This window comes from Mobula hypostoma, chromosome X2, assembly GCF_963921235.1.
Source record: "Mobula hypostoma chromosome X2, sMobHyp1.1, whole genome shotgun sequence".
NCBI classification, from domain to species: domain Eukaryota; kingdom Metazoa; phylum Chordata; class Chondrichthyes; order Myliobatiformes; family Myliobatidae; genus Mobula; species Mobula hypostoma.
In genome coordinates, this window is record NC_086129.1 from 48,289,191 (window position 1) to 48,312,653 (window position 23,463).

A 23,463-nucleotide genomic window follows, 5' to 3' on the forward strand; every position below is an offset into this window, starting at 1 on the left:
AGAAATAAAAAGAAAAAATATAAAGAAAACCCCCAAAAAGAAGCAATAAAAAGAACTAAATACTAAACCCGAAAAAAGCAAATGGAACAAAACAAGGCTAGACCATTATCCAAGAACGAACACGTTCAATTATACCATGCTGCCTACCTTCCCGACCTCATACCCTACTGATATCATCGATAAAATGTTAGGTTTAAATCCTCTTCAGAAGGGATTAATAGCATCCATCTGTGATATAATTATGAAATTACAGCCAGGTATATCTGATAAAATTAAAAATGAATGGGAAAGGGAACTTCAACTTTGCATACCTATAGAGAAATGGGATAAAATTTTTCAATTAGTCAGTACTGCCTCTATATGTGCTAAACGTACATTAATACAATTTAAAGTAGTGCATAGGGCCCATATGTCTAAAGATAAATTAGCCCGTTTTTATTCCCAAATCTAATCTAATTAAACTAGAATTGCTGGAGGGTGGGAACCGAACTGAAGAGACGGAGGAAGGGGCAGTTGGTTCACAAATAGAGAAAGCTTGGAGACAGTGCGAGAGGGAGGATAGGCAGGTGATAGAGAAGGGATAAGCTCAGATCGATGGTTTGAGATGTGTCTATTTTAATGCAAGAAGCATCATGAACAAAGCAGATGAGCTTAGAGCGTGGATCAGTACTTGGGCTATGATGTTGTGGCCATTACAGAGACTTGGATAGCTCAGGGGCAGGAATGGTTACCTACAGTGCCAGGCTTTAGATGCTTCAGAAAGGGCAGGGAGAGAGGCAAAAGAGGTGGGGGCATGGCACTGTTGATCAGAGATAGTGTCATGGCTGCCGAAAAGGAGAAAGTCACGGAGGGATTGTCTACTGAGTCTCTGAGGATGAAAGTTAGAAACAGGAAGGAGTCAATAACTCTACTGGGTGTTTTTTTGTAGTCCACCCAATAGTAACAGGGACATCGAGGAGCAGATAGGGAGACAGATTCTGGAAAGGTGTAAAAATAACAGGGTTGTCGTGGTGGGAGAGGGATAGGAACAGACAAGTTAGGAAAGTGTTTAATTGGAGTAAGGGGAAATATGAGGCCATCAGGCAGGAACTTAGAAGCATAAATTGGAAACAGATGTTCTCAGGGAAATGTATGGCAGAAATGTGGCAAATGTTCAGGGGATATTTGCGTGGCATTCTGCATAGGTACGTTTCAATGAGCCAGGGAAAGGATGCGAGGGTACAGGAACCGTGGTGCACAAAGGCTGTAGAAAATCTAGTCAAGAGGAAAAGTTTACTAAAGATTCAAAAAACTAGGTAATGATAGAGATCTAGAAGATTATAAGGCTAGCAGGAAGGAGCTTAAGAATGAAATTAGGAGAGCCAGAAGGGACCATGAGAAGGCCTTGGCGGACAGGATTAAGGAAAACCCCAAGGCGTTCTACAAGTATGTGAAGAGCAAGAAGATAAGATGTGAGAGAATAGGACCAATCAAGTGTGACAGTGGAAAAGTGTGTTTGGAATTGGAGGAGATAGCAAAGATACATAATGAATACTTTGCTTCAGTATTAACTACAGAAAAGGATCTTGGCGGTTGTAGGCATGACTTACAGTGGATTGAAAAGTTTGAGCACATAGATATTAAGAAAGAGAATGTACTGGAGCTTTTGGAAAGCATCAAGTGTGATAAGTCTCTGGGACCGGATGAGATGTACCCAAGGTTACTGTGGGAGGCGAGGGAGGAGATTGCTGAACCTCTGACAATGATCTTTGCATCATCAATGGGGACGGGAGAGGTTCTGGAGGAATGCAAGATTGCAGATGTTGTTCCCTTATTCAAGAGAGGGAGTAGAGATAGCCCAGGAAATTATAGACCAGTGAGTCTGACTTCAGTGGTTGGTAAGTCAATGGAGAAGATCCTGAGAGGCAAGATTTATGAATATTTGGAGAGGCATAATATGATTAGGAATAGTCAGCATAGCTTTGTCAAAGGTAGATCGTGCCTTACGAGCCTGATTGCATTTTTTGAGGATGTGAATAAACACATTGATGAAATTGGAGCAGTAGATGTAGTGTATATGGATTTTTGCAAGGCATTTGATAAGGTACCCCACGAAAGGCTTATTGAGAAAGTAAGGAGACATGGGATCCAAGGAGACCTTGCTTTGTGGATCCAGAACTGGCTTGCCCACAGAAGGCAAAGAGTGGTTGTTGATGGGTCATATTCTGCATGGAGGCTGGTGACCAGTGGTGTGCCTCAGGGATCTGTTCTGGGACCCCTACTCTTCGTGATTTTTATAAGTGACCTGGATGAGGAAGTGGAGGGATGGGTTAGTAAATTTGCTGATGACACAAAGGTTGGGGGTGTTGTGGATAGTGTGGAGGGCTGTCAGAGGTTACAACGGGACATTGATAGGATGCAAAACTGGGCAGATGGAGCTCAACCCAGGTAAGTGTGAGGTGGTTCATTTTGGTAGGTTAAATATGATGGCAGAATATAGTATTAATGGTAAGACTCTTGGCAGTGTGGAGGATCAGAGGGATCTTGGGGTCCGAGTCCATAGGACGCTCAAAGCTGCTGCGCAGGTTGACTGTGTGGTCAAGAAGGCATACGGTGCATTGGCCTTCATCAATCGTGGGATTCAGTTTAAGAACCGAGAGGTAATGTTGCAGCTTTATACGACCCTGGTCAGACCCCACTTGGAGTACTGTGCTCAGTTCTGGTCACCTCACTATAGGAAGGATGTGGAAACTATAGAAAGGGTGCAGAGGAGATTTACAAGGATGTTGCCTGGATTGGGGAGCATGCCTTATGAGAATAGGTTGAGTGAACTTGGCCTGTTCTCCTTGGAGTGACAGAGGATGAGAGGTGACCTGATAGAGGTGTATAAGATGATGAGAGGCATTGATTGTGTGAGTAGTCAGAGGTTTTTTCTCAGGGTTGAAATGGCTAGCACGAGGGGGCACAGATTTAAGGTGCTTGGAAGTAGGTAGAGGACATGTCAGGGGTAAGTAGTCGTTGCTGTTGTTGTTTTAAAAAAAAAAGCAGAGCATGTTGAGTGGGTGGAATGGGCTGTTGGCAACGGTGGTAGAGGCGGATATGATAGGGTCTTTTAAGAGACTCCTGGATAGGTACATGGAGCTTAGAAAAATAGAGGGCTATGGGTAACTCTAGGTAATTTCTAAAGTAAGTACACGTTCGGCACAGCATTGTGGGCTGAAGGGCCTGTGTTGTGCTGTAGGTTTTCTATGTTTCTATATACACTTCCCAAACAGGAAGAAGCATTCTAAAGGAAAGATGACATAATCGTGGCTGACAAGAGAAGTCAAAGCCAACTTAAAAGCCAAACAGAGGACATAGAAAAGAACAAATATTATGGGGAAGTTAGAAGATTGGCAAGCTTTTAAAAACCAACAGAAGGCAACTAAAAAAGTAATTAAAAAGGTAAAGATGGAATATGAAAGCAAGCTACCCATATTAAAGAGGATACTAGAAGTTTCTTCAGGTACATAAAGTGTAAAAGAGAGGCAAGAGCGGATATTGGCCCGCTGGAGAGGTAGAAATGGGGGACAATGAAATAGTAAACAAACTGAATAAGTATTTTGCATCAATCTTCACTGTAGAAGACACTAGCAATATGGTAGAAGTTCTAGGTGTCAGGGGTCATGAAGTGTGTGAAATTACCATAACTAGAGACAAGGTTCTTGGGAAACTGAAAGGTCTGAAAGTATGCAAATCAGCTGGACCAGATGGACTACACCCCAGAGTTCTGAAAGAGATGGCTGAAGAGATCGTGAAGGCATCAGTAATGATCTTTCAAGAATCACTAGATTATGGAACGGTTCCGGAAGACTGGAAAACCGCAAATGTCACTCCACTCTTCAAGAAGGGAGAAAATCAGAAGAAAGGAAATTATAGGCCAGTTAAGTCTGACCTCAGTGATTGGAAAGATGTTGGAGTTGACAGTTAAGGATGTGGTTTCGGGGTACTTGGAGGCATATTTTAAAATAGTCCGTAGTCGGCAAGGTTTCCTCAAGGAAAAATCTTGCCTGACAAACCTGTTGGAAATCTATAAAGAAATAACAAGCAGGATAGACAGCTGTGTACATACATCTACTGATGCTTCTGGACACATCTTCAGTGATGTCCCTGGAATCATCGGGTGTTTCGGGTCTTTCAACATCATACAACCTCCTCCAGGTGACCCAGCCAGGGCTGATCAGGCCCCAGCTTGTGTCCAGATGGCTAGCTACTTATGACTCCATGGCTCCCCTCTTTTGAGCCACAGCCATCTTGAGGCCCTCTCTGCCGCATCGGTGGTACTGCGGATGGCTCTCCTCTTCCTCTCTCCCTCGATGCCCAAAATGCTGAAAATCAGTTGATGCTGTGTACTTGGATTTTCAGAAGACCTTTGACAAGGTGCCATATACGAGACTGCAGTGATCACAATATGATTGAGTTCAACTTGAAATTTGATGGGGAGAAGTAAAGTCTGACGTAGCAGTATTTTAGTAGAGTAAGGGAAATTACAGTGGTATGAGAGAGGAGTTGGCCAAAATAAATTGGAAGGAGCTGCTGGCAGGGATGTCAGCAGAGCAGCAATGGCATGAGTTTCTGGGAAAAATGAGGAAGGTGCAGAACATGTGTATTCCAAAAACGAAAAAATATTCAAATGGTAAAATAGTACAACAGTGGCTGACAAGGGAAACCAAAGTTAATGTAAAAGCAAAAATTAGCAGGAAGATAGAGGATTCAGAAGCTTTTAAAAACCTACAGAAAACAACTTAAAGAATCCTTAGGAGGGAAAAGATGAAATATGAAATCAGGCTAGTAAACAATATCAAAGTGGATAGTAAAAGCTTTTTCAAGTATGTAACAAATAAGAGAGATGAGTGTGAATATAGGACCACTAGAAAATGAGGCCGGAGAAATAATAACGGTTGATAAGGAGATGGCAGATGAACTAAATGAGCATTTTGCATCAGTCTTCACTGTGGAAGACACTCGTGGCATGCCAGGTATTGAAGGGTGTGAGGGAAGAGAAGTGGGTGCAGTTACTATTAAAAGGGAGAAGGTGCTCAAAAAGCTGAAAGACCCAAGGGTACATAAATCACCTGGACCAGATGAACTGCAGGCTAGGGTTCTTAAAGAGGTAGCGGTAGCGATTGTGAAAGATTAGTAATGTTTTTAAAAAATCATTGGACTCTGGCATGGTGCCAGAGGACTGGAAAATTGCAAATGTCATTCCACTCTTAAAGAAAGGAGGAAGGCAGCAAAAGGGGAATTACGGACTAGTTAGCCTGACCTCAGTGGTTGGGAGGATGTTAGAGTCAATTATTAAGGATGAGGTTATGGAGTACTTGGTGACACAGGACAAAATAGGACAAAGTCAACATGGTTTCCTTCAGGGAATATCCTGCCTGACAAACCTGTTGGAATTCTTTGAGGAAATTACATGTAGGACAGATAAAGGGGATGCAGTGCATGTTGTATATTTGGACTTTCGGTAGGTCTTTGACAAGGTGCCAGAAATGCCAAGTTAAGTTGCTGGCATGGTTAGAGCATTGGCTGATTGGTAGGAGGCAGCAATTGGGAATAAAATGATCTTTTTCTGGTTGGCTGCCAATGACTAGTGGTGTTCTGCAGGGGTCGGTGTTGGGACTGCTTCTTTTTATGCTGTGTATCAATGATTTAGATGATGGAATAGATGGCTTTGTTGCCAAGTTTGCAGATGATATGAAGATTGGTGGAGGGGCAGGTGGTGTTGAGGAAACGGGTGGGTTGCAGAAGGACTTAGACAGATTAGGAGAATGGGCAAGAGAGTGGCAATTGAAATAAAACGTTGGAAAATGCATGGTCATGCTCTTTGGTAGTAGAAATAAATGTACAGATTATTTTCTAAACAGGGAGAAAATCCAAAATTCTGAGATGCAAAGGGACTTGGGAGTCCTTCTGCAGAATTAACTTGCAGGTTGAGTCAGCGGTGAGGAAGGCAAATGCAATGTTGGCATTCATTTCAAGGGGTCTAGGATACAAGAGCAGGGATGTGATGCTGAGGCTTTATAAGGCACTGGTGAGGCCTCACCTTGAGTATTATCAACAGTTTTGGGCTCCTCATCTAAAAGATGCGCTGGCATTGGAGAGGGTTCAGAGGAAGTTCACAAGGATGATTCTGGGAATGAAAAGGTTATCATACGAGGAACATCTGATAGCTCTGAGTCTGTACTTGCTGAAATTTAGAAGGATGAGGGGGTTGGGGGGGATCTTATTGAAAGCTTTTGAATGTTGAAAGGCCTAGACAGAGTAGATGTGGAAAGAATGTTTCCCATGGTGGGGGAGCCTGGGAGAAGAGGGCACAGCCTCAGAATAGAGGGGTATCCATTTAAAACAGTGATGCGGAGAAATTTCTTTAGCCAGAGGGTGGTGAATTTGTGGAATTTGTTGCTATATGCAGCTGCGCAGGCAAAGTCGTTGGGTGTACTTCAGGCAGAGCTGTCAGCGAAAGTGGTGGATGTGGGTTTGATTTCAACATTTAAGTTTGGATATGTACATGGATGGGAAGGGTATGGTGGGCTGTGCTCCAGGTGCAGGTGGATGGGACTATGAAGAATAACAGTTCAGCACAGACTAGATAGGCTATAGTGCTCTATGACTTTACAACTCTAGAAGGGAAATTCATCCCATGAGATACAAACTCCACACAAGTAGGACCCGAGGTCCGGATTGAACGTGGATCACTGCAACTCCAAGGCAGGGCTAGTCACTTCAGATCTTTCTTTGTTAACTTGTGCATAAGGTCGTCAACGACAGCAACAAGCAGCTTCAAGTCATCAGGCCGTGACAGGCGGTGATCTCCGTTCTTCCGGAGAATGACATCGACATCATCGCTTACAAGCTGTTCCGCAACAGTAATGGAGATCTGCCATGGGACCACATCATCCATCATTCCATGGAGAAGCCGCACTGGGCACGAGATTGGGATGCTGCCCTGTAGCAAACAGTGCACCTCTGCCTCCTTTATAAAGTCATACTTCATGGTTTCGTAGCCAGTGGCACTGTACCTGGAGGGCATGTTGTATTGGCCCATCACCTCAGCTTCTTTCTTCAACTGAAGGGCAAACAACAAAGCAAAGAGCAAAGGCAAGGTTAGGTACATAAAAACATAGAAAACCTATAGCACAGTACAGGCCCTTCGGCCCACAATGCTGTGCCGAACATGTCCCTACCTTACAACTACCTAGGCTTTACACATAGCCCTCTATTTCTCTAAGCTCCATGTCGCTCCATGTGTAACAATCACAGGAAAATTCTTTTCCATTAATTTTTCAGTACCTGGCCATTTCTGAGAGCTTCTGGCACATAAAACAGAGTACCGAGTTATGTTGAAGTTGTATAAGACATTGATGAGACCTAGTTTGGAGTATTGTGTGCATTTTTGGTCACCTACCTACAGAAAAGATCTAAATAAGGTTGAAAGAGTGCAGAGAACATTTACAAGGATGTTCACTGAGGCCATCTCCAATGGTATCCCACCACCAAGCCAATTTTCCCTCCCCCAACTTTCTGCTTTCCACAGGGATTTCTCCCTATGCGACTCCCATGTCCATTCGTCCCTCTCCACTGATCTCCCTCCTGGCACTTATTCTTGCAAGTGGAACAGATGCAACACCTCCTCCCTCACTACCGTTCAGGGCCCGAACAGTCCTTCCAAGTGAGGTGACACTTCACCTGTGAGTTTGTTGGGGTCGTGTACTGTGTCCAGTGCTCCTGGTGGGGCCTCCTGTATATCAGTGAGACCTAATGTAGTTTGGGAGACCACTTCACTGAGCACCTACGCTCTACGTGTTAGAAAAAGCGGGATCTCCCAATGCACACCCATTTTAATTCCACTTCCCATTTTCATTCTGATATATCCATCCACGGCCTCCTCTACTGTCAAGATGAAGTCACACTCAGGTTGGAGAAACAATACCTTATATTCTTTCTGGGTAGCCTCCAAACTGATGGCAAGAACATCGACTTCTCAAACTTCCAGTAATGCCATCCCCCCTTTCACCGTTCCCCATCCCCTTTTCCCTCTCACACCTTACCTCTTGACAGACTCCCCCTTCTCCAGTCCTGAACATTTTTTACCAATTTCCCAGCTCTTTACTTCACTGCCTACCCCCTCCCAGTTTCACCTATCACCCTCCTCTGCCCCAACTTTTAACTCTACTTTTCAGCTTTTATTTCTCCAGTCCTGCTGAAGGGTCTCAGCCCGAAATGTCGACTGTTCACTCTTTTCCACAGATGCTGCCTGGCCTGCTGAGTTCCTCCAGCATTTTGTGTGTGTTGCTAGAACTAGAGGTCGTGCATTAAGGGTGAAAGATGAAATATTTAAGAAGAACCTCAGGGGAACTTCTTCACTCAGAGGGTGGTGCGAGTGTGGAACGAGCTGACAGCAGCAGCGATGAATGCAGGTTTGGTTGCAAGATTTAAGAGTAGTTTGGATAAACATATTAATGGGAGGGGTATGGAGGACTATGGTCCAGGTGCAGGTGGATGGGACTAGGAAGAATAATGGTTTGGTGTGGACTAGAGGGGCCAAAGGGCCTGTTTCTGTGCTGTAGTGCTCTGTGACTCCAGCAGTCACATCTGATACATGAATGCCCGTGAGAAACTAGTAATACACTTGCTTGCAACACTGCCCCCTTTTTTGTGAAGGTATCAAAAGGTGGTGCCTCAAAAAGGTGGCCCCATTAAGGACCCCCATTATCCAGGATGTGCTCTCTTTCATTACTATCATCTAACCCATTACGCCCATCAGAGAGGAGGTACAAGAGCTTAATGGCACACACTCAACGTTTTAGGAACAACTTCTTCCCCTCCACCATCGAATTTCTGAACAGACAACAAACCCATGAATATGACCTCACTTTTTGCACTACTTGTTTTTTTTTATACATTTCTTATTATAATTTATAGCATATTTTATCTACTGCACTTTTCTGCTGCTTCAAAACAACAAATTTCACGACATAAGTCAGTGGTAATAAAGCTGATTCCGGTAACACTGTCAAGAGGTGGCTGTAGGATTGAAACCCACCATCAATGAATGCTTGGCGATACATTTCCAAGTCATAATGGTGGGTGATTTGGATTGGGCTGCTGTTCCTGTGCATCTGCTACCCTGATTCTTCTTGGTGGTGGTGTTTTGGATGGCAAGTTTAGTTTCAAGGATAGGTCAACTGGACTGACATTCATTTCTTTACAAAATTAGACTGATTTTTATAAAGTTTAAAGACAAAAGCAGGACATGAACAGCAGAGCTATCCAGTTGAATTGGAAGCAGAATTAAACAAGTAAATGGATGGAAAGATGTAATTTACAAGGTTACTTAGTGGGTGCAGCGAAGTATAGTGAGACTGAGAAAACACCACACATTTCACCAGAGTATTTGTTTGTATGTTTGCAGAAGGTGTCACTAGACTGGTAAGTCTGTTCTTAGTGTGGGTATGTAATTATACAAACTGAAGGGAAAAGATACGGATGTAGAAATTTATTAGTGCTCAGGGAAGATGTGCCACTGTTTCACAGTCCCCTATAACTGCTACACAAGATATTTATCAATTTACTCACAGAATGTGTACAACATGGTTTCTGCAAAGGGAAGTCTTGCCTGACAAATCTGTTAGAATTCTTTGAGGAAGTAACACACAGGGTGGACAAAGGAGAGGCAAAGGATGTCATTTACTTAGATTTTCAGAAAGCAAGATAAAATCCTATGGTGTTACAGGAAATATAATAGCATGGATAGAGGAATGGCTGACAGGCAGGAGGCAGTGAGTGGGAATAAAGGGGGCTTTTCTGGTTGGCTGCCAGTGACTAGTGGTGTTCCTCAGGGGTCAGTATTGGGACCACTACTTTTCACATTGTCTATCAATGATTTGGATAATGAAATTGATGTCGTTGTGGCAAAGTCTGCAGATGATATGAAGATAAGTGGAAGGGTAGGTAGTGCTGAGGAAGCAATATGATTGCAGCAGGACTTAGACAAATTGGAAGAATGGGCAAAAAAGTGGTAGGTGAAATACAGTGTTGAGAAATGTATGATAATTCATTTTGGTAAAAGGAACAATAGTGCAGACTGTTATCTAAATGGGGAAAAAATTCAAACATCAGGGGTGCAAAGGGACTTAGGAGTCCTCGTGCAAGACTCTCAGAAGGTTAATTTACAGGTTGAGTCCGTGGTAAAGAAGGGAAATGCAATGTTGGCATTTATTTCAAGGGGAATAGAATATAAAAACAAGGAGATAATGCTGAAGCTTTATGTTACTAGTATTGTCAACAGTTTTGGGCCCCTCAGCTCAGAAAGGATGAGTTGTCACTGGAGTCCAGAGGAGGTTTACGAGGACAATTCTGGGAATGAAGGGGTTAACATATGAGGAGCGTTTGGCAGCTTTGGGCCTGAACTCACTGGAATTTAGAAGGATATGTGGGGACCTCACTGAAACCTGCTGAACGTTAAAAGGATGAGGTAGGGTGGATGTGGAGAGGATATTTCCTCTGGTGGGCATATTCAGAACTAGAAGGCACAGCCTCAAAATTGAGGGACGACCTTTTAGAACGTAAGTAAGGAGGAATTTTTTAGCCAAAGAGTGGTGAATCTGTGGAATGCTCTGCTGCAGACTGTGGTGGAGGCCAAGTCTGTGGGTATATTTAAAGTGGAAGTTTGAGATTCCTGATTGGTCTGGGAATCAAAGGATACAGTGAGAGGGCAAGTGTATGGTGTTTAATGAGATCAGGGATCAGCCATGATAAAATGATGGAGTGGACTCGATGGGCTGAATGTCTTATGGTCTAACATGAACCGTATATTTATTCCCATTAGCTCTTGAACACAGGTGTTTAGCTGTCCAGGGTGGTGTATTGATAAGACCAGGCAAAGGCAGTGGACACAGTGCAGAAAGAAGCCTTTTGGCACACTGTCAACCAAAGTTACCAGATACTGTAGTGGGATTTGAACTCATGACTCTTGATTAGGAATACTAACCACAATGCTGCAGTAACCCAGCAGCACTCACCATCCATGGTATCAGTCATTATTAAGTACTGGTAACACACTTTCTTACATCCAGGAAGGGCCAAGGCAGATAGTGAGATAGAATACTAGAGGGGGAAGAAGAAACAGATGGACCAACACTTTGGCTGGGGATTCAGTCAAGGTGTTGAGAATGGGAGAGGTGGTACTGATGAGAAAGCTGAGGTCCACAAGAGAGTTCACAGAACTTAGAACACACAAACCTACAGCACAATACAGGCCCCTCGGCCCACAAAGCTGTGTCAAATATGTCCTTACCTTAGAAATTACCTAGGGTTACCCGTAGCCCTCTATTTTTCCAAGCTCCATTTACCTATCCAGGAGTCTCTTAAAAGACCCTCCACCACTATCGCCGGCAGCCCATTCCACGCACTCGCCACTCTCTGCGTAAAAAATTTACCCCTGACATCTCCTCTGTACCTACTTCCAAGCATCTTAAATCTGTGCCCTCTCGTGTTAGCCATTTCAGCCCTGGGAAAAAGTCTCTGACTAGCCACACGATCAATGCCTCTCATCATCTTATACACCTCTATCAGGTCACCTCTCATCCTCTGTCGCTCCAAGGAGAAAAGGCCAAGTTCATGCAATCTATTCTCATAAGGCATACTCCCCAATCCAGGCAACATCTTTGTAAATCTCCTTTGCACCCTTTCTATAGTTTCCACATCCTTTCTGTGGTGAGGTGACCAGAATTGAGCACAGTACTCCAAGTGGGGTCTGACCAGGGTCCTATATAGCTGTAACATTACCTCTCGGCTCTTAAACTCAATCCCATGGTTGATGAAGGCCAATGCACCGTATGCCTTCTTAACCACAGAGTCAACCTGTGCAGCAGCTTTGAGTGTCCTATGGACTCGGACCCCAAGATCCCTCTGATCTTCCACACTGCCAAGACTCTTACCATTAATACTATATTCTGCCATCATATTTGACCTACCAAAATGAACCACCTCACACTTATCTGGGTTGAATTCCATCTACCACTTCTCAGCCCAGTTTTGCAACCTGTCAAAGTCCCACTGTAACCTCTGACAGCCCTCCACACTATCCACAACATCCCCAACCTTTGTGTCATCAGCAAATTTACTAACCCATCTCTCCAGTTCCTCATCCAGGTCATTTATAAAAACCATGAAGAGAAGGGGTCCCAGAACAGATCCCTGAGGCACACCACTGGTCACCAGCCTCCATGCAGAATATGACCCATCAACAACCACTCTTCGCCTTCTGTGGGCAAGCCAGTTCTGGACCCACAAAGCAATGTCCCCTTGAATCCCATGCCTCCTTACTTTCTCAATAAGCCTTGCATGGGGTACCTTATCAAATGCCTTGCTGAAATCCATATACACTACATCTACTGCTCTACCTTCATCAATGCATTTAGTCACATCCTCAAAAAATTCAATCAGGCTCGTAAGGCACGACCTGCCTTTGACAAAGCCATGCTGACTATTCCTAATCATATTATGCCTCTCCAAATGTTCATAAATTCTGCCTCTCAGGATCTTCTCCATCAACTTACCAACCACTGAAGTCAGACTCACTGGTCTATAATTTCCTGGGCTATCTCTACTCCCTTTTTTGAATAAGGGAACAACATCCGCAAAACTCCAATCCTCTGGAACCTCTCCCGTCCCTACTGATGATGCAAAGATCATTGCTCATGAGGGGATCTACCCAAGATCTGTAGCTACCCAAGGCTCGGTAGCATAGTGGTAAGAGTGTTGCTTTACAGTACCAGCAATTACTGATCAAGGTTCAATTCCCGCCGCTACCTGTAAACAGCTTGCCTGTGACTGCATGGGTTTCCCCCAGGTGCTCTGGCTTCCTCCCACGTTCCAAAAAAGACGTACGGTTAGAGTTAGTGAGTTGTGGGCATGCTTTGGTGGTACCGGAAGCATGACGACACTTGTGGACTGTCCCCAGTACAGAATAATGTATTTCACTGCATGTTTTGATGTACATGTGACAAATAAAGCAAATCTTTAAAATATTTTTTAACCTTTAAAGATGGTTCCCCAGTCCTGTGCTAGAACCTTCTCCAGAAATAGCACAATTAAAACATGATTGTCTAGAATATCTCCAATGACAGGCATACCTCAAAACATGAGCTGACTCCTGAGGCCACACTCTACAGCATTGTTACAAGGCCAGAATAATGTCCCCACACATGTCCTATGTGGAAATCTTTTCACTGACGTCTGTGCAACTTGTGACTACAAATGTGTGGCTGAATTTCTAGAAAGGTGAAATGTGGCTACAAAAATTTATTTTTGTAACATACACAAAATGCTCGAGGAAATCAGCAGGTCAGGTAGCATCTGTGGAGAGGAATAAATAGTCTAGGTTTTGGGCCAAGACCCTTCATAGATGCTGCCTGACTTGATGAGTTCCTCCAGCACTTCGTGTGTTGCTTCAGAATTTCAGTATCAGCAGAATCTCGTGTTTATGAACGATCTTCATATGTGTGGCACTGGTTAAGAACAAACCAGGCAGCTGAATTACGAGATTGCAGTGTCTCGGGAATGCACTCTTCAAAAAGGTCTAAGGTTTCAGATTCAGTGAAGTTTCCAGTGGAAAAAGGAAGAAAAACGTGAAAAAATTATAAAGATTCTAGGATCTCGGCCTGAAACATGGATTGTTTATTCCTATCCACAGATGCTGTCTGACCTGCTGAGTTCCTCAGCATTTTGTGTGTGTTGCTTTAAATATACTTGTGATTAGGTTTATGTAATAGCCCATCAACAAAGGACTTCTGTGATTAGAAGGGTTTTCCAGCGGATATAAGTTAGTTCAGCGCGTAGAGATGTTGTTGCAGTTTGTAGACAGGAGAGCATGTCATGTTCCAGTGGCAGTACTAAAGGAAATGTCGAAGGAGCCCAGACTGAATCAGATTTATTATCACTGATTCAAATTACATGAAGTGTGTTGTTTCGAGGAAAATGTACAGTGCAAAGACATAAAATTGCTATAAATTGTGAGTTCCTCCAGCATTCTGTATGTGTTGCTCTGGATTTCTAGCTTCCAAAGAATCTCTTGTGCTTATAAAAGATTTTTATATTTTATCTGAGTATGTTCTAAAGCACTTTGGAAAAACAGTCACTGTTGCAACTGGACTACACAGCGGCGAATGATAATAACCAGAGAATCTGTCTCTCCGATTTATCCCTCAATCCACAGCAGTGGCACTCCGCAGAATCCAAAATCTCCCTTTATATCATGCAAGTATTAGCGCGGATTCACTTACCTCTGCGGGGAGCTGTCTAAACGCCGTTACAAAGTGATCAGCAGCTGTTGCTATGCCAACCATTCCGGCTACTTTCTCTGGTCTGGCAAGGGAAGCCAGTAACATGAGCCATCCTCCCATGCTGGAGCCCACCAGAATCTGAAGAGTTGGAGGCAGAGGAGAGCCAACTGAGGCTTAATGTTTCTTTTTCCCACACAAACTTTTCAAAGCCCAGTCAATCACAGGTCAAGTCCTCCCCACCATTAAGGACATCTAGAAGGAGCGTTGCCACAAGAAAGAAGCATTCATCATCAAGGACCCTCACCATCCAGGTCACACTCTCTTCTTACTGCTGCCATCGGAAAGGAGGTACGGGTGCCTTAGGTCAGGAACAGTTACTACCCCTCAACAATCACGCTCCTGAACCAGTGTGGTTAACTTCACTCAGGATGCTGTTCGTTAACTATAGCTCAGCATTTAACAACATTATTCCCACAGTCCTGATTGATAAGACACAGAACCTGGGCCTCTGTACCTCCCTCTGCAATCGGATCCTCAACTTCCTAACCAGAAGACCACAATCTGTGAGAATTGGTGATAACATATCCTCCTCGCTGACGATCAACACTGGTGCACCTCAGGGGTGTGTGCTTATCCCACTGTTCTACTCTCTGTATACACATGACTGTGTGGCTAGGCATAGCTCAAATACCATCTACAAATTTGCTGATGATACAACCATTGTTGGTAGAATCTCAGATGGAGATGTGAGGGCGTACAGGAGTGAGATATGCCAACTAGTGGAGTGGTGCCACAGCAACAATCTGGCACTCAACGTCAGTAAGACAAAAGAGCTGATTGTGGACTTCAGGAAGAGTAAGACGAAGGAACACATACCAATCCTCATAGAGGGATCAGAAGTGGAGAAGGTGAGCAGCTTCAAGTTCCTGGGTGTCAAGATCTCTGAGGATTCAACATATTGATGCAGCTATAAAGAAGGCAAGACAGCGGCTATACTTCATTAGGAGTTTGAAGAGATTTGGTTTGTCACCTAAAACACTCGAAAACCTCTATTGATATACCGTGGAGAGCATTCTACCAGGCTGCATCACTGTCTGGCATGGGGGGTGGGGGCGGGGCTACTGCACAGGACCAAAAGAAGCTACAGACAGTTGTATTATTAGTCAGCTCCATCTTGGGTACCAGCCTCTATAGCATCCAAGACATCAAGGAGCTGTGCCTCAGAAAGGCGGCATCTATTATTAAGGACTCCCATCACCCAGGACATGCCCTCTTCTCACTGTTACTGTCAGGAAGGAGCTACAGGAGCCTAAAGGCTCACACTCAGAGATTCAGGAACAGCTTCTTCCCCTCTGCCATCCGATTCCCAAATGGACATTGAACCCATGGGCACTACCTATTTAATATATATCATTTCTGTTTTGCACTATTTTTGATCTATTTAATATATACCTTCTGTAATTGATTTACTTATTATTTTTTCTTCTAGATTATGTATTGCATTGAACTGCTGCTGCTAAGTTAACGAATTCCACGACACATGCCGGTGATAATAAAGCTGATTCTGATATATGGAAGTACACTCAGTGGCCACTTCATTAGTTAAAGGAGGTACCCAATAAAGTGGCTAGAGTGTAGATCTTCACAGAACCATTGTGCGAATTTCCAAAGCATTTCCCAGCACTACTGAGAAAAGCAGTGACACTATCTCCAGTGAGATAGCTCTGCGCTACTTTTCTGTCTGGTCTGTCACACTTGTCGAGTGGTTACTTACTTCATAAATATAAGACCCTTCCTTTTGAAATGTCCAACATTTCCTTTTGGCATTTTAAAGACTTAAGACACATGGATGAAAGAAAAATGGAGTGTTTTTGGGAGGGAAGGGTTAATTGATCTTAGAGTATGTTAAAAGGTTGGTACAATATAATGCGCTGTAGTGTTCTATATTCGATGTTTATTTTTGTGAAACCCTAGACTCATCAGCTCCAACAATTCGTAGCAGTCCCTTAAAAATTACAAATGACATGCTTGTCCATCAATAGAGGGAAGGGATTTTCATAAAATAATTCACTCAATAGTCCATCAGCCTTAGGCCTGTGCCAATTCATCTCACTCAAGCATCTTGAGTACAAACTCTGAATATTTGTCTCTTGTACATATTTAACCAATTAACATTTGAAAGATATTAATGGATTCTCAATTAACATTGGGAAAATGAAGTTCATTACAGCTCAGTGAATACAGGTAGTCAATAAAACTGAAATAGCAAAAGGGTTCCCAGTACTGACCTGCGGTCCTGTGGTAAGATTATCCAAGACTGTTAGTACATCATTCTTCCAATCCCTTAACAAGCAATCCTCAGAATTTCCTTCTGAGCTACCATAGCCGGTGTAGTCAAACCTGAACAGAGAAACACCAACAACCCAAATAAATTATAGTCTTAATTCGAAAAATCAGATCATCATAATCATACAGCAAGGTAAAAGACCCTTCAGTGCAACTAGTCCATGGTGCTCCCTGTCAACCTCATACCATTTGCCAGGATTTGGCCCATAACTTTATAAAACTACAGATTCCCGAAGAAGGGCCTTAGCCTGAAACGTCAACTATTTACTCCCCTCCGTAGATGCTGCCTGACCTGCTGAATTCCTGCAGCATTCTGCATGCTTACTCTGGATTTTCGGCATCTGCAGATTCTCTTCTGTTCAACCTTTGTAATTGACAAACACATCCAACTACCTTTTAAAAGTTGTGATTGCACCTGCCTCATCCACTTCCTCTGACAGCTGATTCCACAGAGATACCACCCCATGTAAAAAAAAATTCCTATTAAATGTTTCACCTCTTAACTTAATGCCCTCTAATTCTTGATTCCCCAACTCAATCTTAGACCAAATTTAATTTTCAATTTGATCTATATTACAACCTTTGATTTAAACCAAAAGCATAGTCGTGCTACATTCAAAACATGCAAAAAGGCTACCTAGCAGCTACAGACTAATGGATCTCATTAGAGTTGATATCAACATTACAACCAGTAGGTGGCCTAGTGGCTCTACTGTATCCAATTCAGTGGATTCCAGTTAATTGGGCCATCGGTTAACTGGTGCAGCCACTTATTTGGGACAACTCTTAAAGAACAAAAACTAATTGAGAGAATAGCCAGGATCCCCTTCATTAATTTGGGACACTATGCCACTTAATTGGGACAGGAGACAGTTGCTGAACAGTTTCTACCTCGTGTCAGTCGTGTGTGCTTGTGTGGCCGTTAAACACTACACCTTACATTCATTAGAGCAAACAGTTTTTTAAATAGCGTCAATTGCATTGTTGGCAAGAAATAAGCAGAAGACAATTCAGAAATGTTTCCTGGTGCCGAAGAAGAGCAAGGTGGCATGCCTGAATGACTATCGACCTGTGACTCTGACACCAATTGCTATGAAGTGCTTCGAGAGATTGGTTATGGCACACATTAACCACAGCCTACCGGTCAATCTCGACGCTTTGCAATTCGCCTACCGGAGCAACAAGTCAACGGCAGATGCCATCTCTCTTGCCCTACGTTCCTTCTTAGAACACTGGGAGAATAAAGGCGCTTTTAAGGCTCCCTTCCATTGACTACAGCTCTGCCTTTAATACCATCATTCCAAATAAACTGATTCCTAAGCTCCAGAACCTGGGCCTCAGCACTCAGATCTGCAGCTGGATCTTCAACTTCCTCACAGACAGGACCCAGGCGGTAAAAATAGGGGACAAGCTCTCCTCTACAATCACTCTGAGCACCGGTGCCCCACAAGGCTGTGTACTCAGCCCCCTGCTGTACTCACTGTACACCCATGATTGTGTAGCCAAGTTTCCATCAAACTCAATATATAAGTTTGCTGATGACACAACAATTGTAGGCCGTATCTCGGGTAATGATGAGTTTGAGTACAGAGAGGAAATCAAGAACCTGGTGGCATGGTGCGAAGACAATAACCTATCCCTCAACGTCAGCAAGACGAAGGAATTGGTTGTTGACTTCAGGAGTAGTGGACCACACAACCCAATTTACATCGGTGGTGCGCAAGTGGAACAAGTCAAAAGCTTTAAGTTCCTCAGGGTCAATCACAAATGACTTGACTTGGTCCAACCAAGCAGAGTTCACTGCCAAGAAGGCCCACCAGCCCCTTTACTTCCTGAGAAAGCTGAAGAAATTTGGCCTGTCCCCTAAAACCCTCACTAATTTTTATAGATGCACCATAGAAAGCATTCTTCTAGGGTGCATCACAACCTGGTATGGAAGTTGTCCTGTCCAAGACCGGAAGAAGCTGCAGAAGATTGTGAACACGGCACAGCACATCACACAAACCAATCTTCCATCCTTGGACTCACTTTACACCGCACGCTGTCAGAGCAGTGCTGCCAGGATAATCAAGGACACGACCCACCCAGCCAGCACACTTTTTGTCCCTCTTCCCACCGGGAGAAGGCTCAGGAGCTTGAAGACTCGTACAGCCAGATTTGGGAACAGCTTCTTTCCAACTGCGATAAGACTGCTGAACGGATCCTGACCCGGATCTGGGCCGTACCCTCCAAATATCCGGACCTGCCTCTCGTTTTTTTTTTTGCACTACCTTACTTTCCCTTTTTGATTTTCTATTTATGATTTATAATTTCAATTTTTAATATTGACTAATTTTTATTTTTAATATTTAATATTTGTAATCCAAGGAGTGGGAAGCGCAGAAGCAAATATCGCTGTGATGATTGTACATTCTAGTATCAATTGTTTGGCGACAATAAAGTAAAGCATTGTGGTCAAGCATTCAGGCTTGGAGATGCCTGAAATGGCTGGAAACAAAAATGAAACGATCTCACTACTTCAACAAGTTAGAAACTACGAAGAATTTGAAGGGATCAACATTCATCTTGAATGTTACAATGAAAATGAAGATTTGGAGGATACAATCATCAAAAGCATTGTGTGTTCTCCGCACTAGAGGTTGATTTTGTTCATTGTACTGTAGTAGTATTGCTACTGTTCCAATTTGTTCTGTACTTCATTTACATACATAATTTGTTACTCTAACAGTAGTTTGTCTTTTTTAGATCTTTTTAACTATTTCCATGAGACTTCAGCTAATTGGGGCAGCTGCTTAATTGGGCCAAAATGTACTGGTCCCAGTGTGCCTCAATTAACTGGAGTTCACTGCACTGGATTGAAACTACTGACACGATGAAGGAAGCCCTGAACACCACCAGAGATGGAGGACCTGTATCGCTGCCCTAAATGCCAGTGGCTTAATAGGCAGAGAAGACGACTGTGCTGGATTATTACACAGATTTTTTTTTACTTCTATTTTCATTGGGGTCAATCTTCAGATGGATGCGAGAACACCTTTTGGCAATGCCCATCGTCACAGCTTGTGAATGCAACACTATGGTCTTAGCTGGACAGATAAAGCAAACCGCCCCCCCCCCCATTATTTTTTGCCCACAGACAAAATGCTTAGCCATATTATTGTAAATGATGTTGAGTTTAGAATTCAAGACCCAAAATAGATTCCATTTGGTACTTTAAATTGTTCTAAAATTGTCAGTGGCATTTTCTATCACAGAAGCAAAAACAATCTTTCACTTGAATGTAAATTTGATTGTGTATCTTAAACTATTGCAAATTAATGTTAGGATCACAGTATTTGACATTAATGAAGTGTTAACAAATGAAATAGAAGAGTACAGCAAAGGAAGAGGCTCCTCCAGCCCACAACATTGTGCTGATCTAATTAAACTAGTAATTAGACTCAGAGGCCACTTTATTAGGTGCACCTGCACAGCTGCTCATTAACACAAATATCTAATCAGCCAATCACATGGCAGCAACTCAATGCATAAAAGCCTGCAGACATGGTCAAGAGGTTCAGTTGTTGTTCACACCAGACATCAGGATGGGGAAGAAATGTGATCTAAGTGACTTTAACCGTGGAATGATTGTTGGTGCCAGACAGGGTGATTTGAGCATCTCAGCTTCTGGGATTTTCACACAGAACAGTTTCTAGAGTTTACAGAGAATGACACCCAAAAAAACCCACAAAAACATCCAGTGAGCAGCAGTTCTGTGGGTGAAAATGCCTTGTTAATGAGAGAGGTCAGAGGAGAATGGTCAGACTGGTTCAAGCTGACAGGAAGGTGACAGTAATTCAAATAACCACACGTTACAACAGTGGTGTGCAGAAGAGCACCTCTGAATGCACAACATGTTGAACCATGAAGTGGATGGGCTACAGCAGAAGACCAGATCGGGTTCCACTCCTGTACCTAATAACGTGACCACTGAGTGTAAATGCTCATTGAAACTAATCCCTACAGCCAACACGATGTCCAAATCCCTCCATTATCCACCCATTCAAAGATTCAAAGTATATTATCGAAGTACATATGCAGTATACAACCGTGAGATTTCTCATCCCACAGACAGCCACAAAGAAACACCACGGAACCCATTCAAAGAAAATCATCAAACCCCCAATACACAAAAAAAGCCAAATGGCGCAAAAGGCATTTAAAAAACTAGCGAAAAAATACAGAACATAAAACATCAAACCACCAAAGTCATCGAAAGAGTCTAGGCATATTCAGCCCAGCTCAGTTCAACCAACCCAGCGCTGTTTCATTCGTTATCTTCAAAATTCCTGATCAAAACCACATGAAATTGCAACAAAAAAAGGAGTGACCCCAAAAACCAGAAACACATTATAACGTGGACTACAGAGTCCAACCCACAAACCCCATCGATTAAACCTTGCCCAAGACCCAGAGTTCCAGCACCATCGAGGAGAGAGAGACCATACGGACGCAGGGACCTTCCTTCAGGAGCAGCAGATGACAGGGAAAGAGAGACCATCACACACAGACACCTTCCTCTGGCAGCAATGAGCGAGAGGCTGGTAGATGGTGCTGAACAACCGCTCGCCTCTGTTCTCGCCTTCATGAGTTCAATCTTGCTCGACACTTTAATCAGTGAGATCAGCGAAAAAATGGAGCTGATCATGGGCTCCAGACCTCTTGGCCTTGAGGCTGCACACTTTGCTTGAAGCCTCACCAAACATCCTCGGAGACAGATAAGTGCCAGATTGCTCAATCAGCCCGATAACGCACCACCAAAATGTAGATCACAGGCTCCAACTTTAGCAGGACTACATTTGAAAGAAAAAGAAGATGTAAAAGAAGTGAATGAAGTAATTTTGTGAACCGTCGGGAGGAGGCCGCCTTAGTCATGTTGTTCGCTGGCGTCATCTTCTTCCAGAGGAAAAAAAATCTAAGATCCTCTCAAATGCCTCTGTCGTATGTGCCTCCACTACCACCCCCAGGCAGTGTATTCCACGCATCAACCACTCAGTGTAAAAAAGCATGTTCCACACATTTCTTTTGAACACGTCTTCTGTCACCTTACTACCCTCCAGTATTAGACACTTTGTCCCTGGGAAAAAGATACCAGCTATGTACTCTATCTAAGCCTCTCATAATCTTTGAATTGCTGTCAAATCTCTACTCAGCCTCTGCCACTCCAGAGAAAACAATCCACATTCGTCCAATGTCTCTTCATAACATGTCCTCTAAACTAAGCAGTATCCTGGTAAACCTCTTCTGTATCCTTTCCAAAGTCAACACATCTTTCCTGTTATTAGGCAACCAGAACTGAATGCAACACTCCAGATGTGGTCCAACAAGAGTTTTATAAAGCTGCAACATAACTTCCCAACTCTTGAACTCAATGCCTCAACTAATAAAGGCAAGCTTGCATTATGCCTTCTGAACCACTCTATCAACCTGTGCAGCCATTTTTAGGGAGCTATAGACTAGGACCCCAACATCTGTATGTACATCAACACCATGAAGCGTCTTACCTTTAACAATGCACTGTCCCTTTACACTTGCTCTCTCAAAGGTCAATACTTCCCATTTGGCTGGATCAAACTCTATCTGCCATTTCTCTCCCCATATCTGCAATTGACTTGTATCCTGCTGTATCCTTTGGCAATCTTCTATGCTATCCATATCATCACCAATCTAGGCTTCATCTGCCAGCCTACTAACGCCCCTATATTTTCATCTAGTACTGTAGCAAAGGTCCCATTTCAGATGCCTCCAGAACTTCATTTGTCATAGACAACATTCATTGCGACCTTATAATATGCCTGATACAAACCTAGAATATGACCATCACTGTTATTGTCCTATACAAGAGTATTATTACTCTGACCATATTTAATTAATAGCTATTCCTTCCAAAGGAACCAAGATTTATTAAAAAAACATTTTGCTGATATTGACATTACTGCTTTGCTTGGATTTTCAAATGTGCAAAGACAGAAAATAGCAACCCAAGCCTCTGGAGATGAAAAATAGGCCACACTGCCTGTTGTACACTAGTACACACACACACTTCCTTTTCACAGGAAACACAGGGTAAACTGCTATTCTGCATGTGATTCAGTATTAATATATCTCAGGAATTCCAGAAACTTTTTATCATATGACATTATTTTAGGATGTGAGGAAGCTACAATTTTATATATATGCAATGAAGATAGATCCAAAATCATCTATGGGAAAAACAATATTAGTAGGCTAATTTTAACAATAAAATACTAAGTTTAAATAACCTCTTGTAAACCACTGAATAATTTTTGTTTCACTTTTTAAAAAATAAAATTATAGCTCTGCATAGTATTAATCTCATATTTTTCATTACAAATTATATACTGTAATTGCAAATATATTTTAGTTGGTTTAGTCTATAGAAAAATTTTAAATATTAAAGTTACAGTGAAAACAATTGAAGTCAGGGCTAATTATTATAAAGCCTGTCATGTTAATTCCAGGCAGAAAACAGAATACATAGAGTTATAGAACACTGCAGCACAGAAACCAGCCCCTAGGCCCATCTTGTCTGTGCCAAACTGTTATTCTGCCTAGTCCCATCAATCCGCACCTGCATCATAGCCCTCCATACCCCTCACCCCTCCCGCCATTTACTTATCTAAACTTCTATTAAATACATTCCATGAATACAGATTAATAAAAAAAACAGGCATTTCTATAGCATGTGTCACATCACAAAGTACTTTCAAACAGTAAAGTACTCTTTTCGGAAAGATGGCAGCCATTTTGT

General features: G+C 42.9%; 1 protein-coding gene across 7 annotated transcripts in view; it reads right to left on the minus strand.

Moving 5' to 3' along the window:
• Window positions 1-1,668: 1,668 nt before the first annotated feature.
• LOC134341017 (palmitoyl-protein thioesterase ABHD10, mitochondrial-like) overlaps window positions 1,669-23,463 on the minus strand; it is a 71,354-nt gene continuing 49,559 nt past the window's right edge. For all 7 annotated transcript variants that reach the window (XM_063038730.1, XM_063038728.1, XM_063038731.1 and 4 more), the window contains 3 exons: window positions 16,595-16,706; window positions 14,307-14,444; window positions 1,669-7,087 (listed from right to left, as the gene is read on the minus strand). In XM_063038730.1, coding sequence (XP_062894800.1) covers window positions 6,740-7,087; window positions 14,307-14,444; window positions 16,595-16,706 — 598 coding nt within the window. In that variant the 3' untranslated portion in view covers window positions 1,669-6,739. The remainder of the gene's footprint in view (window positions 7,088-14,306; window positions 14,445-16,594; window positions 16,707-23,463) is intronic.